This window comes from Eleutherodactylus coqui, chromosome 5 (genome assembly GCF_035609145.1).
Source record: "Eleutherodactylus coqui strain aEleCoq1 chromosome 5, aEleCoq1.hap1, whole genome shotgun sequence".
Lineage (NCBI taxonomy): Eukaryota > Metazoa > Chordata > Amphibia > Anura > Eleutherodactylidae > Eleutherodactylus > Eleutherodactylus coqui.
Window position 1 is genome coordinate 196,851,089 of NC_089841.1, and position 23,465 is coordinate 196,874,553.

Sequence of the window (23,465 nt, forward strand, 5' to 3'; positions counted from 1 at the left end):
CTTTTTGTGCATTCACACTGGCCAATTATTGTTACAGTCCTAGAAACAAATGCATTGTCATGAAATCTGCTCATTGTAAATGGGCCTTAGAACATAAATTAGCTATAGACGTGCAACGGCAGCTGGCTGACAGAAGGATGTCCGGATACTAGTCTGAAGGTACTTATTTAAAAAACAGCTCAATCTACATCCATTGCTAGCATAGGAAAAAAAATTGGGGGACATTTAAAAAGGCTTTATGCCAGAAAACTGGCAGAGAAAAGCTGCAAAATTTGGTGCAAGGGCCGCTTGCACAAAAATGTTACAACTTTTAAGCCTTCTGCATTGGCCTTTCCAGTTCTGGTGGAGTCGGTGTAGTTTATCAGAAGGGGGGTGGCTGCAAGGACAGACAGATTTCTGAATAATTTAGACCAGAAAATGGCATAAATTATGTCAAAAATGTATGACTGGTAGGGACCAGGCGTATGTTTCTGTGAAGACACGCACCTCTTCATGCAGAGGCGTAACAAAGATTTGGGGCCCCAATGCAAAATCTGTAACAAGGTCCCCAACTATAATGCTTTATTCATAGTACTGGGCTCCCTATATGGAGAAGAGAGGCCTTATGGGTCCCCTAAGGCTCCTGGGCCCGGGTGCAACTGCATCCCCTGCATCCTCTATAGTTACGCCCAGGTCTTCATGTGTTAGGCACACTGTGCACTGGGAAATGATACTAAGCCCAGCATCGGACATGCAGGGCTTTGTAAATTACCCCATTCCTTTTACAACCCCTGATTGTATAATTTTAGGTTATGTCTAATTCCTAGTCAAACAAATCTAACCAGAAAGATCAAAATTGCCAATCACTTATCAGTTGCTTGCTTGTGGCCAGTTTCAGAGGAGCGTACTGTAATATGCATCCGTGATAAGGACGTGTTACCGATGAAATTACAACAATTCGTCATCAGTATTTGCCTCCGTATTTACTATCATTGGTTTTACTCCCTACTGGGCAAATACAGATCTATATTTACCCACTAGGAAATAATACCAATATTGAGGCAAAAACGGAAAAAAATAAGTCTTGCTGCATTTTTTTTTTTAAATGGCCGTGAAAAATACAGCTACGTGAATAGACACATAGATTTATATTATCGCTGTGTTATGGTCCGCAAAACACGGCCCAAATATGAAGCTAAATTACGCTCTTCTGAAAGCGGCCTAAAAAAATGTGAATCTGTAAAACAGCTGAGCTCAGCCATTTGGGTTATTATTTCTGGCATGTCTATGGTCAGCTAGTACATCTCTTCCTAATACAATAAGAACACCTGTATGTCCCGATAGCCCAGATATTCATGGATAGGCCGATAAGATGCTAAACACTAACAGCCTCTGGGCCTAGGCCATAGCACAAATCTCCATGTCCTACACTACTCTGATGTTTGCCTAGGTTAACAATTGTAACTATGTATATTTAGATTATTAACACTGTATCATAAATCATATTGTTATAGTCATTCAATATAGTATTAGATATACATTTAGCTTATGACGCTGTGCCACTACTACATATATATTATGGAAGCCTATGCTGACACATATCTGCATACACCCGGAAACACCCCAAATTCTTCCACTTTCTTAGTGATTTACCTCCATCGCCAACCACGTATTGCAATGAATATTTGATTCTTTCTCAATCTCCCATTTCTTGGTGTACATATTAATATCTGTGTATCCCTGAAGCTCTACACGGCCTCCTTTACTGTCCCCGACTACTGCATGAATATGTAACCTCCCATGATATTCTTTCCAAGCGTATACATATATTAAGCATCCCGGTGTTAGTATACAGAAACCTGTATATCGCTCAGCCATATCTCACCTTAACCTCTATGAATCTTAGACTATGTCGTAGCGCTTACACATGAATTGTGCAATATGCCTATTGTCTTTAAGTCAAGCTAAATGACCCTTTCCATCCCTCGCTCTCTCCGGTCTCTGTATATAGCTTCCTCTATAATTGGAGTGATACGTTTATATCCCTTTCTCAGTTTATATATACATATTGTGCTCGGGCCTCCATCTCTGAGCTGGCCTTGGAAATACCTGAGCCTTCCTCTGTATTGCTATTCCTATGTATATGCTCTTGCATGCCTTTCTATCAGTGCATATTAGACCCCTTCTATATGAAGCATGTTCGGCGTATGCCTGTGTATACAGCATGTTTGCACAGTCGGGGCATGCTTATCATAACCCCCCTCAGCTTGTCAGTGTCTCCAAATAAGCCTCCCTAATTATGCGTGCATTTCTGCATATATCTTGACCCCCCTTGTGTCACTGTGTATAGCTAAACCTCCTGGCCTTTGTGTATTTATAGGCCTCCCAAATGATCTATCTATCAGCCTAAGCTTTCCTTGGCATCCTTACGGCTGTATATAATTGAGGTGCCATCATTATCCCTCTGTATGTGAGCTCCGGGTAGATTATTTGTACCTTATTCAGCATCCCTCTGCCTGAGTCTATATTTGATCCCTCCCACAGTATTCAGGATTCTGTGTATATCCAGAAAGCCACTATTTCTGTATGCACATAATCCATTTATTCTGTATGGCTGGCCCTCTTCTGGCCCGCTCACAGCAATGATGGCTGGATCAGCTTGGATCTGTGCATTGTCTAACGAGCCTAGGCTTCTGTGCACTACTCCATCATATACAAAAAAATCTGCCTTTCATTCTAGAATTCTAACCTGTATATCAATACATTTGGTCCATCCGCCTTATGTTATGTATCACCCCCCATAGTAGAGGCTCTTATTTGAGTAATGGATGAGGCCATTAGTCAATCACAAGTATACAACAGCTGTGATGTCAGGACAGGTGTGAAGGACTGCCAGGCCGCTGCTGGTCTTGTTCGGAGTGTCCCTCCTTTGCTCCCCCCTGGCTCTGTCCTGGGTTTACCTACAGATATCTGACAAAATTAATGGAACCGGAGCTGCTATTGGCAACCTTAGCGTGCATATATGTGTTTTATTGTGTCTACAGCCCGTACAATATGTATATGGGAGCATAATATACCCCAACAACCCAACGGAAGCATACAAATATATGTATATATATATATATATATATATATATATTTATTTGTGTGTGTTACCTTACTTACGATATGGTCCTGCATACATTATATATATACATATATATATATATATATATATATATATATATATATATATATACACATGCATATGGATGGTATGATATTGACGGTAATATATATGTCTGTACCGATGCAGAACATATTGAAATGTATACTGTGTACATAAATAATGTACAATAAGTATACAAATATACCCATCCACTTCATACATTATATGCTGAATACTTAAAGAATACTATCATAAGATTGCAAATAAAAAGTTATTAATCATCCATGTATCATATACATATAAAGCACACACACACGTATGGGTATATGGGCATACAAACATAAATGCATGTGTGTATATACATAGGTATGTGTGTATGTATATATAGATATAACTGTACATATATATGTGTGTGTGCGTGCGTATAGACGTATTTCTTGTCATTATATACATATGTATCAGTAATTGCAGATAGAGATACTGCTGCATGTAACTGTAAACTGTAAATGGGTGTAATTATATATATGTCAATTTCTATACATCCATCTATTCCCTCAATCAATTGCCTTCTGACCCACAAGCCACAAAATGAGAGAAAGAGGGAGAGAGATGGAGGGAGAGAGACGAAAAGAGAGAGAGGAAAAAAAACAGGAATAGATTGTAAAATCAATGCTACTTACAGCTTAGCTGGTGCGAGAGGATAAAGCTGTGTCTGAGGGATGCTGAGGAGGCGGTCTCTCCCTCTCTCTCTCTCCCTCTCTCTTTCTCGCTCTCTCTCTCGGGCTTTCTTGCTCCCCCCTTTACAGAAAGGAAGATGAAGACTAGGAAAAAATAAATCAATGTCTTTGTGGTGTGAGGTACTTTCTCTGTGTGGACAGGGCTTTTCCTATTGATTTACAGTCTCCGAGACACCTCTCCCTCTCCCCCTCTCTCTCCCAGATCCATTCACAGACAGCTCCTCTCTCTCTCCCCAGCACAATGGAATAATCAATACGCACAGACACACACACACACACACCACAGCGCTGGGAGACTGAGCAGGTGCAAACAGAGGCGGCCTGAGAGACACACTCTCTCCTACCTCTGGACATGAAGGGGTGGTGGCAGAGGGGCAGTGGAAAGGACAGCCGAGGTGTCAAACCGGCAGATTCACACTAAAATGCTAAATCTCTAAGAAATCGCATTCAAAGAAAGGACGATTAGCTGCGCCAAGAGATACCGGCGTAGAATGGGCAATACAAAGGGAAAAATGGGATATTATCAGTCGAAAACCATCATCCGTCTAATAGCTACCAAAATAATAACTCTGTATTTGGATTCAAATTGTGTTTCCATTTTTTTCTAATAAGTAAACTTAATAATGACAGTAACAATAGATGCTAGGCCACGATCCACTTTGCATTAAAGGACTAGAATAATATAGTAATACCAGGTTTAAAGGTAAACCCACTAGAGGAGCCTCAGTTGGGCTTTGGCTTTGAAATGACTGAGCTCGGGACCATGAGGCTTACTGATGCACAAGACCGTCGGGTCACACTACAGTCTTTGGACTTGATCCCAAAAAGTAGAAGTCATAAAGACGGTTTGAGGAGGGAATTCGATGTGGCAACTTAAAAGGGGTTGTTTGGGACTTTCCTATTGACGACCTATCTCAGGATAGGTCATCAATAGTTGTGGCTCGGGATCACCACTGATCAGCTGTTTCCCAGGGCCTGCTGTTATTTGGGACAGAGATGGAAGCTGACAGCATCATCCAAATTGGCATCGCAGTTCTCATGGAACTCAATAGAAGCTTTGCCTACATTACCAAGCAGGGTTGCTGCACTACAGAGCTTGTCGGTTCTATGCAAAATGATGGCAGAGAAGAGCTGATTATTGGGGGTAGACCCACTTCGATCAACTATTGATGACCTATCTGGAGGACAGGTCATCCATAGCAAAGTCCCGGACTAACCCTTTAAATTTGATTCTCAGTTTTGCCTGAACTGGTGGATGTAGACTAGCTGCTATAATACCATGCACATAGAAAGTAGAGCACATCCTAATGATAATGTAGGGGCTGTAGGGCAACGGAGTAGGAATGCTGCATGAATGTGAGACCCTGTTGAAGTCAGTGATAAGAATTAACTTGACCCCCTGCAGCTACTACATGATCATCATTTGGTGATGTCTTATATTTTTCTTTTCTAGGGCCAATTATTTATCTGTTCTTAGGCTGAATGCACAGAAGCGGAAATTCCGCAGCGGGATTTCGCGTGGAATTTCCACCATTGAACGCTGCTGTAGGAGTCCATTGGTTTACGCACACCAATGCAGACAGGCGCGATTTTGATTGCGGAAAACTTGCACGTTAAAAAAATTGCGGCATGTCCTATTTCAGTGTGAGCCTCGCACAGCCGCTTCATCGCTGACACGCGGCTTTGCACTGTGCATGTGCGGCTGTGTGCCAGCCGGCACATCCGCAGAGCAGAACGAAGACGCCGGCACAGGGTCGCATCCCGCTGCGAGAATCTCACAGTCAGAATCCGACCTGGCCGTCTGCATTTGGCCTTAATAGCAGTGTCTTTGTTCCGTGGTATCTATATAGTTATATGTTTGTATGCTTTCAACTACATATAGAGGCTGTTTGTGTTCTACAAGGGGATTGATTGTTTGTTGTTTCTTTGCAGTTTTTTTTCAACTTGTATGCCCTTGTTCTTTTGTGAAGTACTTTTTAAACACTTTGAACTCCTTTAATTGGTGTTTGTAGTTTATATTCATCAATATACTTTTATACATTTTGCTATATTTATAGAGATGAGCAAGCGTACTCGCTAAGGGCAAATACTCGAGCGAGTATTGCCTTTTGCGAGTACCTGCCCGCTCGTCTCAAAAGATTCGGGTGCCGGCGGGGGAGAGCGGTGAGTTGCGGGAGTGAGCAGGGGGGAGCGAAGAGGAGAGAGAGAGATCTCCCCTCCGTTCCTCCCCGCTCTCCCCGGCCTCTCCCTGCCCCCCGCCGGCACCGGAATCTTTTGAGACAAGCGGGCAGGTACTCGCAAAAGGCAATACTCGCTCGAGTATTTTCCCTTAGCGAATACGCTCGCTCATCTCTATATATATACAGTTTTGGGACCCTCTCTGTTTCTCTGCATGGATGTAAATCTGCTTAACAACACTGACCTTCTTGCACAGGACATTTTGTATGTATTAGGAATGACTATTTCCAAGCTTTTCACATACTGCGCTATCCAGTCCATTTACCTGAACACTGCTTCTTCTCTACAAACATTAAAGAGACTCTGTCACCTACTTTTAGCCCTATAAGTCCGGCGATGTGTTATACTTACCTTCCCTGTCGTTCCCCCGATGTCAGCGCTTTGAGCGGCACTGCTAAGTAGTCTGCCCATTATAAAATTAGAACAGCGCTGACACCAAGAGAGCAATGGGCTAAACGTGGGTAACAGATTCCCTTAAAAGTAAAGTTTGGTCAGCCACCAGAATGATAAAGTGAAGACATGGGTTTCTAAAGCCTGTGTATATAAGCTGCCCCCTATATCTACTTCTGATTTTTTAATTTCTGTCCATAATGAATAACTTTCTAGGACTTGTTAATCCTGAACATCAGTTCCCTGATGATATCTATACTATCACCTTTTCCTTAGCATTATATGAGTACAATACTTAGCATTTTACTATTTTCTATTTCACTACTGATTTGTTATTGCAGCTTTTAGCATCTTTTCATTCTAATTTACTGGATAAACAGTCAATTAAACATTATTTAGGCTACATTCATTCAGAATTGGCAGCCATGTGAAAACATGCCAGAAAGCTAACAAAAAATTAAAACGAAAGAACTTCAGCTTTATCACACAGTTAAAGGTGCTATAATTTACACTGCCCATATTTACTTTAGAAGGCCCATAGGGTGAGCAGACCAGTGAATGACCATTTAGGGGGTTTGTTATGTTCATAAGTTAAATAAAAAGTTTTATGTTCTTCTATTAGAAATCAAATAATTGGAACACATGGCATTTGGTGCTTGGTAATATACTGTCTAGAGAAAAACTGTAAAATCATAATCAACAACGTTTATTTAGATCAAACTGTTTGTACGGTAATTGTGCAGTGTAAACGAATGCAATGAAAGACCAGCAATAAATCGCTGATCGTATCTTTTATGCAGACCATAAAATCATCATTGGTCTGGCACTGCATCATTCAGTTTAACCAGGCAGTCTCTTCTATAATTTTCTGTACAGCGTCCTTGACTTTGGGATTCATTAGAAGGCCGACTTTTGCTTTCCAAAGTATCTATTCATCAAGCACTTTTTCTTCAGCACTTGAGAGCACTGGTTTCCGGGCTCTTTCCATATAACTAGTTGACCAAAGTACCCTTCAGAATTCCAAATTGCTTGCTTTGTTTATTCTCAACCCACCTGAGTACAGATTCAATGGTAACAAATCTTCTTCCAAATATATAAATCACTGATAAGATCTGGATTTTTGCTTTTCTGGCTTGCCATCTTCTGCTTCAGTAGGCCTGGAGTCCTCCTGAAACCATTAAAAATGCCCCTCATTTCTATTTTCGTTCTTCTTGTAGCCTAAATGGACCCAGGTTACTACTTTCTCTGATTTAGGCTCTAAATAGTCTAGGTTAAACAACACAATCGCTTAATCAGTTACGAACAGGTGGTCATTATCTGGCTGTGATCTGGTCAATGCTAGGGAATGCCACTGAAACACCCTGTCATTCACTGGATATAGTGTGAAAATGGCCATCTGTTGTCATAGTATAGCCTCAGACAGCCCTAATGTACAAGTTACAGCGGTTAAAGAGGCATTTCAAACACCACAAAAAGAACCCTGTGATGAAGAAATGGTGTACTTTGTTAATCCCTCAAATCAGTTGAGAAAGACCTGATCTCCTATTCCTCTTGGTCAGGTTTTTGGATGGATTCACAATGCAGAAAGGCCATATCTGGGTTTCTACCCTAACTACCTAAAATTCTTAAGCTTTGATACAATGCTGGGAAAGTGCTGAAGCTCAGGGATCATTTAGGGCCTATGACTCCAATGTTTGGGAATGCTCTATTCCCACCGGGTTTTAGATTTCTATTTATCAGATGGAACAAGGGAACACATCTATCTGGGCTTCTGTCGAGCGGCTCCTTTAAACCCCTAGTAGATATATATGGGAATGAACCTCCTTTCCAGCATGCATGGTACTAATGCAGTCAACTTCATAGTTTTGTTCAGTCTGTTTTGGCACTGAGTCTCCTCTACAGAGAACTGATTCCACTTGAAAAACTCTATGTCTAATTTCACCTAATCTCTGTGATTTATGGGCTATTGTTGGAAACTGTGATGAGTAGGGTCACCTCCTTTATTGCAGCTTGGGAGAAGGAGCTGCACATTTCCTTCACTGGTGCAGATTGAGATGAGGCATTTCAAATCTTACCAAAAATTTCCTTGTCCAGCAAAATCCAAGAAAATGGCTTCAAAGTATGAAGAAGATGGTATAGGACCCTGGTAAAACTTAAACTCATGTTCCCCGATCACTCGGATATGTGTTGGCGATGTAGAATGCACAAGAGCACAATGGAGCTTATTTGGTGAAGTGGCCTCCCTGTCAGAATTCTCAAGGGTGACATCACTCTTCTCTGTAACACAAGTAGATCACCTTACTCTTCACGTGTCTCCGATGTCTCTCATAAAGAAGGTAGTACTGAGGCACTTCATAATTGCTATGAGAACAGTGATCTCCAGATTCTGGAAGTCGGACAGCTACCCAACTGGAGTTTAATGGTTGTAAGAACTACATAACATTATATATATATGATCGCTTCAAAAACTGCTCCTACTATAATTTTTGTGCCCTGTGGCCCCCTTGGACCAAATTTCGCTCCTCCTCCCAATATTACTCCTAGTTAAATGGGGGTCCCCCCTTAAAGGAGTACTTCGGTAATCCTTCATACCTGTTGAGAAAGCTCACTAGTCATACCCAATGACATTGCTTTGTAGTAATGATGTAGTGTTGTGAACTTTGGTCCACTCTCACCTTTGTGTGTCCTATCTTTGAGTTGTTTCTTTTACTTTATCTTTTTTGCTTACCCAGTTACGATATATAAGTTGTTCACGGCCTTTCAAATTTAAGCATTACATCTTCTATAGTATCTGGTAAAGAGGTTTGCACGACAAGCTAGTGTAAGCTGCGGTTAGCCTGTGTATGGGACATCATAGGTTGTAGCAGCCAATCACAGACATTAGCATTTTAGCACTGAGATCTGTGATTGGCTGTAGCAGCCTGTGACCGTCCGTAAACAAGCTGCGGCAGCCTGGGAAGACTTGGAGCTGCCAGCACGGGAGATGAAGGGATGTCTTATGTAGATTTACCCATGAGGTTTGGAGAAGTATGCTGTTTTTTTAAATAGATAACTCCAGGAAGAATAATAGCTCAGCACAGCTTTGCACTTTATCATAGTGCAGAGCTGTAACTGTTCCGATTTGAATACTCATAACTCACATTTAATGACACTGGTGGCTGGCAAGGGTGGCATGTATGCCCCATCTTTAACACTCCCCCAGAAAAAAAAAATCACAAGACGTAAAGTTGTAAGGAACGTAGAGGCCAAGGAAGAAGTTCACTATCTTCATGACCTGCATTTCCAATACATCTGTTTGGGAGTCGACTATTGAGCTCACTTCTCACTCTATTGTGAAAATCAGGTGGTGATCGGGTGCTCCGTCCTGTTGGTAGATGAAACCTGGGATTTCCTGTTCCAGCTGCATCAGAAGCCATTTTTTTAGCATAAGGTGTGGTGCTAATATTTCTCAGTCTAACTTGTTGGCTGTTCCCAAACCACAGAATCAAGAATGCACCAATACTAGTTGAACCGTAGACAGACATCACACATCGGCAGGGCCGTATGTGGTTGATCCTAGAAATTAGTGTAGGGTGACATGTCCGTTATGTCACTGACCCAGCAGTACAACAGCAGGAAAGTTAGACAAAATTCCACAATGACCAAGTGGCACAACTTGTGTCGAATGGGGTTCAATAGCTGAAGACCAGCAAGGGTGCTCCTGATGACACCGCATCATTGCCAACAATGATTCGCATGAGCCACAGAAAGGTGTTAATGGACCTTAGACATGTGGTAGAAGGTCATTTAGAGTGATGAGTCTCATTTTCGATTGAACCACACCGATGGCAAGTTCCACATCTGGCGTAAACATCATGAAACTGTAACCCATAGATATACTGTTGGGGTTAAACAGGCTGATAGTGACAATGTCATAGTCTGGGGAGTGTTTTCCTTGCATGACCTAGGACCATTGGTCATACCACCATGTGTATCAATGGAGAGAGCTTCTGCAGTGGGCATGGGTCAAGTTGAGTATGGAGGATATTCAATGACTTCTGGAATCTGTTCCCTGATGTCTGAAAGTCGTGATCGCCCAAAAAGGTGGACTGTTTTAGAGTAGGTTTCCTAATGCAGTGATTGTTCAATGTCCATATATGTAATGTGTCTTTATATATATTATATTTTTTTGGTACTGGTGGGTTATCTGTCACCACTTTTTTAATCCATACCATTCAACGTTATCTTGCAGGCTATTGCCGCAATTTATACCACCTGAATAAAATTATAAGTAATTACGTTTTGGAGAACTAAAAAGAGCTTATGAAATAGTGCTTTTTTTACGCATATGTATTGGTGAAATATTTGTGAAATTAATTATTTTACGCTGAGCCTGGATTGCCGTTGGGCAGAGGGAGACAGTTTAGCTCTGCTAGACTGCCTTCCCCCTTTCTGACGGCTCTCAGCAAGGGAAGGGGGCAGAACGGGGCGGGAGCTAGTGTGCTAAGCTCCCGCCTCCTCTCCGCCTCTTGTCGGCTGCCAGCAAGGGAGGGGTGGGGCGGGAGCTTAGCAACTAGCTCCCACCCTCTCCCATTGCAAACAGCCAGAAAGGCGCGGAAAGAATGAAGGAAGGTGGTGGGAGTTTAGCAGACAATGTGCTAAACTCCCTCCCACCTCCCTTCTACGGCAGCCGACGGCGGCCGATATACACTCGTGTGAATAAAGCCGTAGGGTGGATTCACACTAGTGTTTAATCTCTGTTTTGACTTTCTGTCTCTCTGGCTTCCAAAGAGATGCAATTAAACAGATCAATTTTTATCACTATTGATTTCAACAGGGTTTTTAAAAAAATGAAAGTAAACTGAATGCTATTTTGCTTCTATTTCGCTCCTGTTCCATTTTTTAAACAGACCAAATAGTGCTGCAGACTGCGCTAACGGAATAAAAAGCAAAAGCAAAGCTTTCTGTTTTTAAAAACCCCATTAAAATTAGCAGTGGTAAAACCGGATCTGTTTAATTTCGTCTCTATGCTCCAAAAACAGAACAGAGTGATGGAAAGCCAAAATAGAGATTAAACGCTAGTATGAATTTACCCCAAGGGCTCCTTCAGACGAGCGTATGCGCGAATACGCTCGCCACAGTGGAGAGTATTTATGCATGAATGAGGGCAAAAACATGGGGAATGCACTAATACACTCACCACTATGGAGTGTATTAGCGCCTGAACCTATTTAATTTTTAGTTTTTTTTTTAAGTCTTGGTCGTTATATAAGCTGTCCAAACCGAGCGCTACTGAGTGCGCAAAAAAAACCATGCTGTACCGTGTCTGTTTATCTACATCCCGATACTCTTCTAAGAGTTGTGGCTTACCTTGAGTTGCAGTCTAGTGTCTGACAGTCATCGGTGCTGCTACCCAGATGACACAGCAGAGATTGCCCACAGACGTTGGGCTCGTCTCTTTGAGGGCAGAAGGAAAACTGCAGTTTAATAGAAAGGGAAAGCATGAATAAAGCTAACTGCTAATAGTTCCATAGGCCATACATGACCCACTGCAACAATAGTAAAAGAGGATATATTTGGACGATCAACATTAGTCCAGGGATAATTAGCAATTAAACAACTAGCAGGTTACAGGTTGTTATTTAGACCAACGTACATTAACTAACTATTGGACAAAAATAAGTGATCCAGCACTGTTTTATTTCCCGGACTCTTTGACCCACCCTCTGCATGGGAGTACGCACACTGAATTATTTTTTTCGTTTTTCCAAACATTGTCTCTATTTCCACAATTATGTTTTCTCTGCCAATTTCCTTCTTCCGCTTCTCACACGTCTATGATGCAGACTTTTCTAAGTCTTCATATCCACTGGAGTGCAGGGGCTCCAATTCAGTTGCTTTCCACAGCAAGATATAGACATCACCTCTGTGACCAACACTAAACTAACATCACAGCTGTAACGAAGGAGATCTTGCTTCTCCCATTCTGACACTGGACCTGCAGCTCCGCAATGTACATTTCTGCACAGAAGATTCATAAAAACACGGGATCATACCATGTGCTCTTGTTTAGGACCTTTCTCATGGGTAGAATAATTCCGTTGGAATGCAGCGAAATTCTGCACCAAAACCAGCAGGGCTAACTGCAGATTTTGATGCGGAATTGCAGGCAGGTTTTAAGCCATTTTCAATTCTGCATGCGGATAGCCTGCGGATTTTGATGTGGAATTTATGGCGGTTTGCGGTGCGTCGTGCAGCCTATTCCATCCCGTGTAAAAGGTCTTTATGGAGGCAAAAAACACAAAAAATAGGGCATGCTACATTTTTAAAAACTAATTGTAAAAAATACAGCCAGGTGACTACATACGTAGCTTTACATTAGCTCTGTATCGCGGTCCCCAAAACAAGGACCAAATACAGAGCTGAATGTGTTTGTCTGAAAGCGGCCTTGGCTGCATTCACACAGGGCAGATTTGCCGCGGTTCTGACGCAGCAGATCCGCCCGCGGCAAAACCGCCCGCGGCCGCTAATCTCGGGATTAGTCAGCCATGTGGACGAGGTTTCTCAGAAACCTTGTCCACACGGGACGGCTAATCCGCTGCGGTAAATCCGGTTGAAACCGCGGCTGCGGCGGCCGCAGCCGCGGTTTCAAAAGATTGAGCATGTCTGTTTACAGTCGGTTTTTCGTTTATTTATGTTACGGCCGCGCTCTCCTCTATGGGAGAGCCGGCCGCAACGGAAAAGCATGCGGCCGGACCGCTTCAAAGCCGCCGCAACTTAAACCGCGGCGGTTTTCCCGGCGGAAATCTCGCGGTTTTTGCTGCGGCCAAACCGCGAGATTTCCGACGGGAATCCGCCCTGTGTGAACCCTGCCTTAAGGTACTTTTTTCAGCATGTGCAGAATCTTTCTGCAAAATGCAGCTAAAGCCACAGCTCAATCTGCTGCTGCGGATTTCGGTGCAGAATTTTCTGCGTCTTTAGGTGCGTCTTGCAGAAATATTCTGCACGTGTAAAAGGTCCCCAAGTGTGACACCGCCACTACTGCAAGTCACTCCTAATGAAAGTGAGAAGTACAGAAAAATCTGTCTCCCGTTCAGTTTAATGCAAGTGACTTGACATATATGTTGACTTTTCTGCCAGGAACATGGACAAGTACCCCCGTTGTAGGGATCAGTGGGAATTCCAGAAGTAAAGTAAAGGCCAATTTACACTGAAAGATAATCGCTCAAACAACAGTTTGAGTGTCCGTTTTGAGAGATCATCTTTGCATAACTCTAAGTAGCTAATTAGCTACTTAAGAATTAATGCAGGCAGAGTGGGATAGTGTTGCGATAGCTCAGAGAACAATGCAGCTGTTTTGTATATGCAAACAGCTGCATTGTTCTTGGAGCTTTCAGCTGGTGATCCGCTGAGAACTGCCAGCGGGATACCAGCTGAAAGAATACTATCAGCCCCGCCCGTTGAGAAAATCAGCGTACAGCGCTGAAAACCATCAACGGTGATTTTTAGCTTGCTAGAAACCACTGATGAACGAATGGTGCACGAATAGTGCACGATGACAGCACGCTTAGACACAGCGATTATCGCTCAGGCTTTTGAGTGAATTTTGAGCGATAATCGTTGTGTCTAAATTGGCCCTAAGACCCCAACAATCATATTTTTGATACGTTCTTAGCCCTTATTGTAAAAACTGCTTCACTAATAATTGTATGCTTATAATGAATGCAAGCAACATTGTTATATATATATATATATATATATATATATATATATATATACACACACACATACATATATATATATATATATATACACACATATATATATATATATATATATATATATATATATATATATATATACACACATATGTAAATATACACACACACAATAACCCTTATGGTAAAAACTGCTTCACTAATAATTATATGCTTATAATGAATGCAAGCAAAATTGTTGCATATATATATTTTTTTTTTTTTCCTTTTTCATTGGATATAACATGTATTTGTCCAGATACAATGAGATCTCTTCAGTAATTTAAGCATCTTAACTTTCATTAACATCATTTGTGAAAACATAAATGGAAGGTCCATATATTTTTTAACTCTATTACATTTATTTATTTTTTTACTTTTTGCTACTTTCTACATCAAGAAGAGTACTGAGTTCCTTTCTTCTCTTTTTTCCTCCGTCAAGCAGGAGTTTAGCCCTTTAAGCTGCTCGGTGTCAGCAGTTTCCTTTAAAAAGCATGCTCTATTTTCACAGACTTCTGGAACTTGTAGTTTGCCTCTTGGTTCCAGTCTATTCACAATGTCAGGAAACAACTACAACTCCCATCATACCCTGCACAGCGGGGAAGTCTCTGATTGACTCCGCCAACTGGAGCAGAGCGGCATTGTACTCCCTCCCCCCGCTTACTGAACACACTGCTGTATTCTTCCTGGGCAATGTGCTTTGGCTGCAGATTCCCTGCATTATGAATTCAGGTTTGATTTGTGAATTTACAGAAGCAAAAAAACAAAAGAAACTACTGTATCTACACGGCAGGGGGGGCATAGACATGTGCACTACATCTCATAGCCAGAACTGCATTCAATATACAACATACATACATCACACAATAGACGGACATGATCCTACAATGGGGGTTATTCACGCAGAAAGCGTGGCCTTTTTTTTTTTTTTTTTTTTAATAGTTGATTTGCGTGTACTTGTACCAGCCAATATTCTTACATTATCTTAATGACAATCCCCCCCACATTTAAGTATGTATCCATTTGGACCCATTTAGTCGAAACATTCGATAAAAAAAAGCAAGGGCATAACCCTCTCCCAAATATCCCGCCCACTAATGCATGAAAGCCCTATATGATGAGCTCCTGGCTATATATTACATTATGTGCGGCAGGGGGTGGGGGGCTGTAGTGGAGAGCCGGCGATCGCTCCCCAGGGAGAGCAATTTGTCTGCAGTATTTGCTCACTCCAAGACAAGCCACACTGCTGGAATAAGCAGCGAAAGCGTCTGCTCAGCATCGAGCGGAGCTCCATCAACCCGACCCCAAGTGGAGGGTGGATTGTGGTCACAACCTGATTACAGGTATGCTCATGCACAAGCAGGGGGTTTCTTGGTATGTCTCTGCCACCAAGTTGTAGGAGTGTGGCTTCCTACATACGGGCAAACGCAATATTGGGCTGTGAAAATTGGCCCGATATCACGCTCGTCAACGTGTGATTTACCCGCGGATGCAAAGAGTTATTCTTTAAAAATGCCTCCCATCACTTCAAGTAAAGTAGCGATCCTCAGCAAGTGTTTCCCATTGTTTTTAATGGGAGACCTCGCGTGCACATCGCATGCCGTGCGTCGTGTTTTCCCGGTCCCATTGAAAACAATGGGCGATGCGTTCTGAGGGAACACCGAAATATAGGACATGCGGGGGTTTTTTTACCTTTTTTTTTTCTACAATGTGGAAAAAAAATCGCTCATTGCTTCACAAGAGAGATTTGTGCGTCTTATAGCTCACAAATGTGCGCTTTTTTTTTTTTTTTAATTATTTTTTGATGTTGAAACAAAAAGTCTGCAAAAGCTGTTTTTACCAGTTGCTTATTGATCTGGGACAAGATTTCCATTCAGTGTAACAGTAGGGGCTCATGCCCACAAGCGTATGTGTCCTCCCGCACTGTTTTACCCATTTTGCAGGCATACGCTCTGCCGGCAGTCTGTGTATGGCATTGCTCATGGCCGTGTATCACACACACACACACACACACACACACACACATGCGCAGTGTGACTTTTTATTTTTTTAATTCCTGGTGGAGATGAGTATGAAAACGCTGCTTATACACAATGTATTGCGTATGGACAGCATATCATACGCAGCCCATATAAGGGCATAGGGCTCACGCTGCGAGGTAGATTAAAAAAAAAATAGAGCATGCTGCAATATATTTCTTTTGCCAGTGTGCATGGATCAATCCATTCACCGCGTATCACACGTCTGTGCACCACATGCGTGATACGTGGTGAAAACAGTCGTGGACATGAGCCCTAAATAATTAGATACCAGGGGGGAGAGTTCTGCATAACTTGGGGCTCCACATTTCAGGTCTCTCCTTTTGTACTAGGCACAGTGACAACCCAAGTAAGGGCCAACAATAGCCATTTAGATTCTGAGTAGAGATGAGCGAGCGTACTCGGATAAGCGGTACTCGCTCGAGTAATTTGCTTTATCCGAGTATCGCTGTGCTCGGGGCTAAAGGTTCGGGTGCCGCTGCGGCTGACAGGTGAGTCGCAGCGGGGAGCAGGGGAGAGCGGGCGGGAGAGAAGGAGAGAAAGATCTCCCCTCCGTTCCTCCCCGCTCTCCCCTGCAGCTCCCCACTCCGTGCCGGCACCCGAATCTTTAGCCCCGAGCACAGCGGTACTCGGATAAAGCCAATTACTCGAGCGAGTACCGCTTATCCGAGTACGCTCGCTCATCTTTAATTCTGAGCGCTCTGTGCATCAGATAGCTGCATGTCTTCCTATTCTCACTGTTTGGGGTACTGTTTCGTTATAGTGTTGAACCCCTTTTAAATGTTTTGCCCCAGCTAAACATTTTCTAGCTGGGTATGTCTTGACTGGATGTGGTACCTAACATGCTATAAAAAAGGCATTGAACTGTGTGACATGATTTGCACAAAAGGAAACTAATTTTTGAAGTAAGCCAGTGCCATTTCCAAAAGATATGATATTCTCTATTGCCTAGGTGCAAAAACAAGGTCTCTTCATTTTGGTAACTTTTTATTTTAACCATGACAGAAAAACAGCAGCTGAAGAAAGTTTTTCTAAACTTTTTCTGGGGTCATTTCTAAAGTAGTAGCTGGCTGGCTTTGTGCATCTTTAAACTTTCCACTTCACACCCTCTTAGCAACGTGTTTGCTCAGCAGACCATCCAATTGTAGCTTTTGAAGTGGACTTACTGTCCTATTAATCTTCAAAGAATGCTTAATTATACAAAGAAATCACTGCTTGAAGCATATGGACCAGGCTATAATTTGTGAAAGTAAGCAAACGGTCTTTTTGTACCGCATAGTTCCTCCATGAAGAACCATAGAAGCACCTAGAAGCAACACTGCGATGGGAGAACATGGCCATAGTATGGCATGTGTTGCCACATGACTTTCCTTTCATTAGTAATACGACTGCCTGCAGAAAGGCCAAAACTATGAAAGGATCCTACATGAAGAACTATATAGGAAAGACTGGTTTTGGCTTAAAGGAAACACGTCATGTCCCCAGAGCACCATAAACTAAGTTATGGTGCTGTTAGTGGAAGTGACCAAGAGCCAAGAGAGATATTTTTTTATACTCACCTGCTTCCAGCGGTGTCCTCAGTGCTGAAGAACGCACACGGCACTGAAAATCCAACTCTTTTTTTACAGTGCCATGTATATACACTCCAATAGAAGTCTATCGCAGGGCGTGCGCACGGCGCTATGAAAACAGTCCATTTTTCAGTGCCATTAGCGATCTTCAGTGGGTGACGGCGCTGGAAAAAATACAACCCCCTCCTTCCCTGTCATGTCCTCTAACAGCGCCAAAACTTAGTTTATGGTGCTATGGGGATGCAACAGGTTCCTTATAAGAAAACAATATGTCAAATCGCCCCCCCAAACTTGCCGAGACTATTCTAGTCGTAAGTACAAGTAATCTATAAACATCTAGGGACATAAAACCACATAGTTCTGACAAATGAAGGAAGTACATACTTCATAAGGACAAGATGCTTTTTGATGTTACAATTTTTCCACTTCTGACTTGGGTCATAACTTGACTTTTCTTTCTAGCAGAAAATTGATTTGGTACAAATATACCATGAAAAAGTATTTCTAGTTACATTACAGTTTATATTAACTTAGGCAGCGTGATTAAAGAAATAGATATTGAAGGATGTAGAAGATTTTCTTCTTTTTTAAAGAAGTGCAGAAAATGTCAATTTCACCGCTTATCTTCAGAGTGTTTGTTGTTCAGACCTGGTGATCCTGTTTCTTCTCATTATAAACGCTTCCTTCAGCCTTTCCACACAATGAACTATTTCATTCCATTGCTTGCACATTCATTTTCTAGTTGGACATCGCTCTACATTTATTTTTCCAGAGATGTCACCCTCATCACATCTACCTGGCTCCATCGAGGTGGAACGCAAGTTTGTCCCAGGACCAGAAGTAGAAAAAAGCCTGTGCGCACTAGGAGCAGAGCTTGTTGAAGAGATAACATTTCGAGACTCTTACTATGATAGCCCTGATCTGCGCCTGACACTGAATGACATATGGCTGCGAAGGAGGGAAGACAATTGGGAATTAAAGCACCCACCACAACGGGGAACAAGAGGTCTTAATGGGGCTTCAACACAATACATGGAGCTTACTTCCAGTGATGATATTATCTGCAGAGTAAGTGAAGAGCTGGGTGTCCCGTGTCCACGCAATATTGAATCTTTTGGACTAAATGAATTTGCCAGCTTTGTCACACGCAGGCGAAGGTTCCAGTTGCCTCTTGGTGAGAACTCAAAGACCAAAGTTGTTGTAGACCTCGACGAAGCAGATTTTGGTTTTGCAGTAGGTGAAGTGGAAGTCCTGGTAAAAACGCAGGAAGAAGTTGAAGATGCTTTCAAGAAGTTGGAAGAAATATGTAGACTACTAGGTAAGAAAACCTTGAGATAGAAAGACAAAGATGGCTGCACCACTTTTCTGACTACTGGATGCACACTGTGCATTAATATGCATCAATAGTCTAATGTCCCATTTAGACCAGATGAGAGTCGTCTAAATGAGTGCACGAAGGCTGACGTCACGGCTAGATCATTAGCACTCGTGCAGAGCATTTAGACAGGCAGAGCTTACCGATGGATCATAGGCTTCTCGCTCAGCGCTGTACCTTCTATGTGAAGCAGGGAGCATTTACACTGAGCGAGAATACCGTGATCCAGCGATGGTTTTTATGCTGACAGTCAGCAATAACGAGAAGTGAACGAATAGTAAACGATTTTTTTGCATCTACATGGGGTTAAATTTCCTTCATTTGAACGAATTATGAGCGATAATTATCCCTTGTAAATGGCACTTAAGACACTACATGTTGCTGTGACTAGCCAGCACTGTTCACGTGGCCAGCATTGGCCAATCAAAGCAGCATGTAATGTCTTATACTAATGATACATTTTAATGTACAGTATGAATCAGGTAGTCAAGAAAGGGGGTCGCTATAAATCAAACCAAAATATTAAGTAATACCAAATGTATATTATTTTTGGTAGAAGCAGTATTCGCCTTCAGATGTTTGAGGGAGGGGGTGCGGTATGGGGTGTCATAGATGCAACAACAAACCCAGGGACAAAAAAAAAATAAAAAATATATATATATATATATATATGCCATAACGTACTTTATTACAAACACACAACTATAAAAAAACATGGCTATGCATGGGTATAGGTATCTGTGATCACAATAAGATATTACAGCTATCATAAATAGTACATAATGAAATGCCTATATGGACACCATACACATAGTTTAGCCTCTAAGCTGCACCCCAACATGGGTTTCACCCAAATGCTTCATCTGGATCCTGTCCGGAACTCTTTACAGAAGTAAAGACAATATTATTTTCAAAAACCGAATATAAAAGAAAGTAAAAACAAAATGTGACGCATGACTTGTCTTTTAAGACGTTATACACACATTGATGTTAGCAATCATGAAATTACTACAATGTAAAATCCATGAGATGCCAAAAACATGTGAGTACCCACTTACTAATAGTAGTGCTTTGTCCAAATCGCTATTTTTAAAAAAAATCATTACATTGGTATTTTTTTTAGTGAGAACTCAAGTTATCCTCTGGTTTAGGGAAAAAATCCTGTTCTGGGACAGGAGGGGGTATATTACTTGCAGTTGTTCTTCTCTGCAGCCCCTTCGATCTGCCAATTCCAGACTCAGTTTTCGGCTATCCAAGATGGCAGCACCAATTTTTTAACTATCCCCGATTGGCCAGTGCTGATCACATGAGAGCAAGTATAGGTTATTGGTAGTGTAACACTACCAATACGCAGTGGGCTTAGGTAGTTTGAAAATTGTATCGGATATCTTGGAAAGCCAAAAATGGGACCTGAAGTGGTGGATGAGAGGGACATGAGAGCAGAACAACTAAAAATAATATATTCCCTCCTTTTCTGCTTCTGGGACAGAATTTTGTCCAAAAACCAGAGGATCGCTTCAAGGGAGTCTAAATGCAAGAACTGTTGGCACTGGGTCCCAGCACAATCCTAAAGAGGCGACATACACATTACAGTGAAGTAGGATGATGACTAAACAAATGATCGTCTGGGTAATGATCGTTTCGCAGAAGCATCCATACTCCTTTTAGTCCAAATAGTTTTTTACAGTCCTTCAAATTGACCACACACGTTCAGTGGCAGCAGGCAATGGGAGAAAGACTTTTTGGGGATAATTCATGCACAAAAGCTCTTTTGTCTGACTATCCGACTAAAGGTTGAAACATAGCCAAGTTGTTTCTAAGTGATGACAGCTTGTGTCAGCCGGCAATCAGTCGGCTAAAATGATCATTCATTTAATTTTATCCAGCAAATGACCGTGTTGGTTGAAATTGTCCATTTTCATCAACTTGAGGCTAACTTCACACAGGCAAACGGGTAAAACCACCTCGCAACACTAAGGATTGTTTTCAATGGGGAAACCTTGCAGCGCATAGCGTGCCCCTAGCACGTGGCGTGTTGCTGCCGCAGGCCCCATTGAAACAATGGAAGATGTAATGTGATGTCACGCCCAAAGATAGGCAGTGGCGCAATTATTTCCCGCACAGCGATGCTTGAAAGAGAAAATGCTCATGTGTATAACCCCATTCAAAAGAATAGGGTACATATTTGTGTGTCTCGCCGGCCCATTCACACCTGCGCTAGGGCTTTCAGTCAGAATTCTATTTCTCTTATTTTAACTTTGGAGCATTAAACCAGAATTAAGTGTTTCCCATTGATTTTCCCATTGGGGAAAAATGGGAACAATTCTGTTTTGAATTCAAATTTTCTGCTCCAAAAACAAAACAGGGAGAATTCAAATGGGAATCCCTAATGCAGATGTGAATGAGTCCTAATGTGTATGGGCACCTTCAGTCTTACAAATAGTAGGCACTGGATTACATCCCTCCGGCACTTCCACTGACAACGTCAGATCTGCACAAGTGTGCAAATCCAGCTTTCCTATCCGCATTCTAGGTCATTGGTCATCGATTAGGGCCGCAGTTTGTCAAACAAATCGGAGTCTAAAATACTTTAACCTTTTTTAAAGTTTTCCTCTAGATTACAAAACCCGTGTGTGACAGTCTGACCAACTTGACTATGTGCTAACAACTATTTACCAAGTGGCTGAAGAGTCTTTCCCTATTGCAGGAGTGTTCCGGGAGACGCCTGTCCAGGGCAAAGTGTCAACGTATCTGAAGATGAATCGGGCTGAACATTACAGGCAGTTGTTGGAAGCCCATGTGATTTAATCCTTGTAGAGGCCAATGCAGGAACAATCTACCTTTACACTACATTGTATAATTAATCAATGTATCATGGACGAATTCCAGCGGTTATCTGGGAACACTTTTTTTTTTTAAACTCCAAGCTGGCTCACCCTGCTCTAACAACATAACAGAAGACATACTATCCTCCCTGCAGCTTTTGTTTCGCTGGTGCCTGCTGTCCTTCATTTCTGGGTGCAGGCGCACTGCGATGATGTCACCAACACCAGGGCCATGTGACTGCTGCAGCTGACAATCACCGACTCTCTTTAAGGCCCATTTACACCAGCAGATGATCGCTCATAGATCGCGCAAACGACAGTTTGAGTGACAGCTTTGAGCGATCATTTAGCATAAAAATTAATTGGTATTAAAGTAGCTACTCAGCTACTTACTTACCAACTAGGTATGCAAATGAAGCCTTCCCTGAATGCAGCTAATAGCCCGAGGCTATTATTTGCGCTCAGATCTTTTGTTCTCCACAGGGAAACAATGCTATCAGCAGTTGTCCCCCCCCCCCCCCCCACCCGTGGAGAACTACTGATAACAGAGAGCAACGATTTTTATGTTGGACTGAATTTAACAATCAGCCGAGAAACAGACGATGGGCGCACATTTACACGCACCAATGATCGCTAAAACGATCACCGATTTAGCGATTTTTGGTGTAAATGGGCCTTTAGCCAGTGAATAGCTGCAGGGGTCACATTACCTGGTTTCATGACGCCATTGCTTTCCTCCCAGAATTGAAGAGCAGCAGGGACCAAACTGAGGCAAAGTGAAAGCTGCAGGGAGGATAGTATGGCTCCTGTTATGTTACTAGAGCAGGGTGAGCCAGTTTGGGGAACTTTGAAAGTATTTATGATTCACCCAAAAGAATGCTCTAATAAACAATGTACCTATAGAAAGATGTAGCCCTCAATCTAGCATATAATATTGTATGTCTGATTTTGTGAAAACGACTACTCAATAGTGTCTAATAAAGTTTTTACTTGATTTTGCTTTTGGTGTCAGATGGGGTTAATTGATTCTAACATTCGTTCTGCTTACTTTACTTGTCTTCTGATAAATTAATGGTTATTTCTACTAATTCTAGCATATCTCCTATCCGTGCATGAGATGGCCATGCAGAAAATCATGGGACAAGCACTGGATACTATTATAAATACCCTGGCGCTATAATGCCATTGTATCCGGTCCCATGCAATGCTCTGTAGTTTCCATACTGCTAATCACATACGTAATCTATCTTTTGTACCTTTTTGTCACTTCATCTTATTTAGTCTCTCCTCCACACACTCCCAGTCTCTCCCTCTCACACCCTCCCTTAGTCTCTTTCTCTGCCCTGCATTGATTTCCCGCTTGTGCATATTGACTTTCACTTAGCGCTGATCAGTGTTTAAGTTGTCTGAAATCCGCTGCCTTCTCC

The 23,465-nt window shown here is 42.1% G+C and overlaps 1 protein-coding gene across 2 annotated transcripts; it reads left to right on the top strand.

Annotated features, from left to right (window-relative positions):
* The first annotated feature begins 14,893 nt into the window (after positions 1-14,893).
* On the top strand, positions 14,894-23,005 carry THTPA (thiamine triphosphatase). Of its 2 annotated transcripts, none has more exons than XM_066601990.1 (3): positions 14,894-14,960; positions 18,611-19,156; positions 21,921-23,005. In XM_066601990.1, exons 1-3 carry the CDS (start codon positions 14,951-14,953, stop codon positions 22,019-22,021), a joined length of 657 nt encoding a protein of 218 aa, XP_066458087.1. In that variant the 5' UTR covers positions 14,894-14,950; the 3' UTR covers positions 22,022-23,005. The 2 variants fall into 2 exon arrangements, with proteins under 2 accessions (XP_066458087.1, XP_066458089.1); XM_066601992.1 differs by lacking the exon at positions 21,921-23,005 and adding an exon at positions 21,820-21,857.
* Positions 23,006-23,465: the final 460 nt, after the last annotated feature.

Bases quoted from the DNA above. Each gene is read 5' to 3' on its own strand.
- THTPA (XM_066601990.1), top strand. The intron at 19,157-21,920 runs GTAAGAAAACCT...TCCCTATTGCAG, and splicing joins AGAAATATGTAGACTACTAG to GAGTGTTCCGGGAGACGCCT.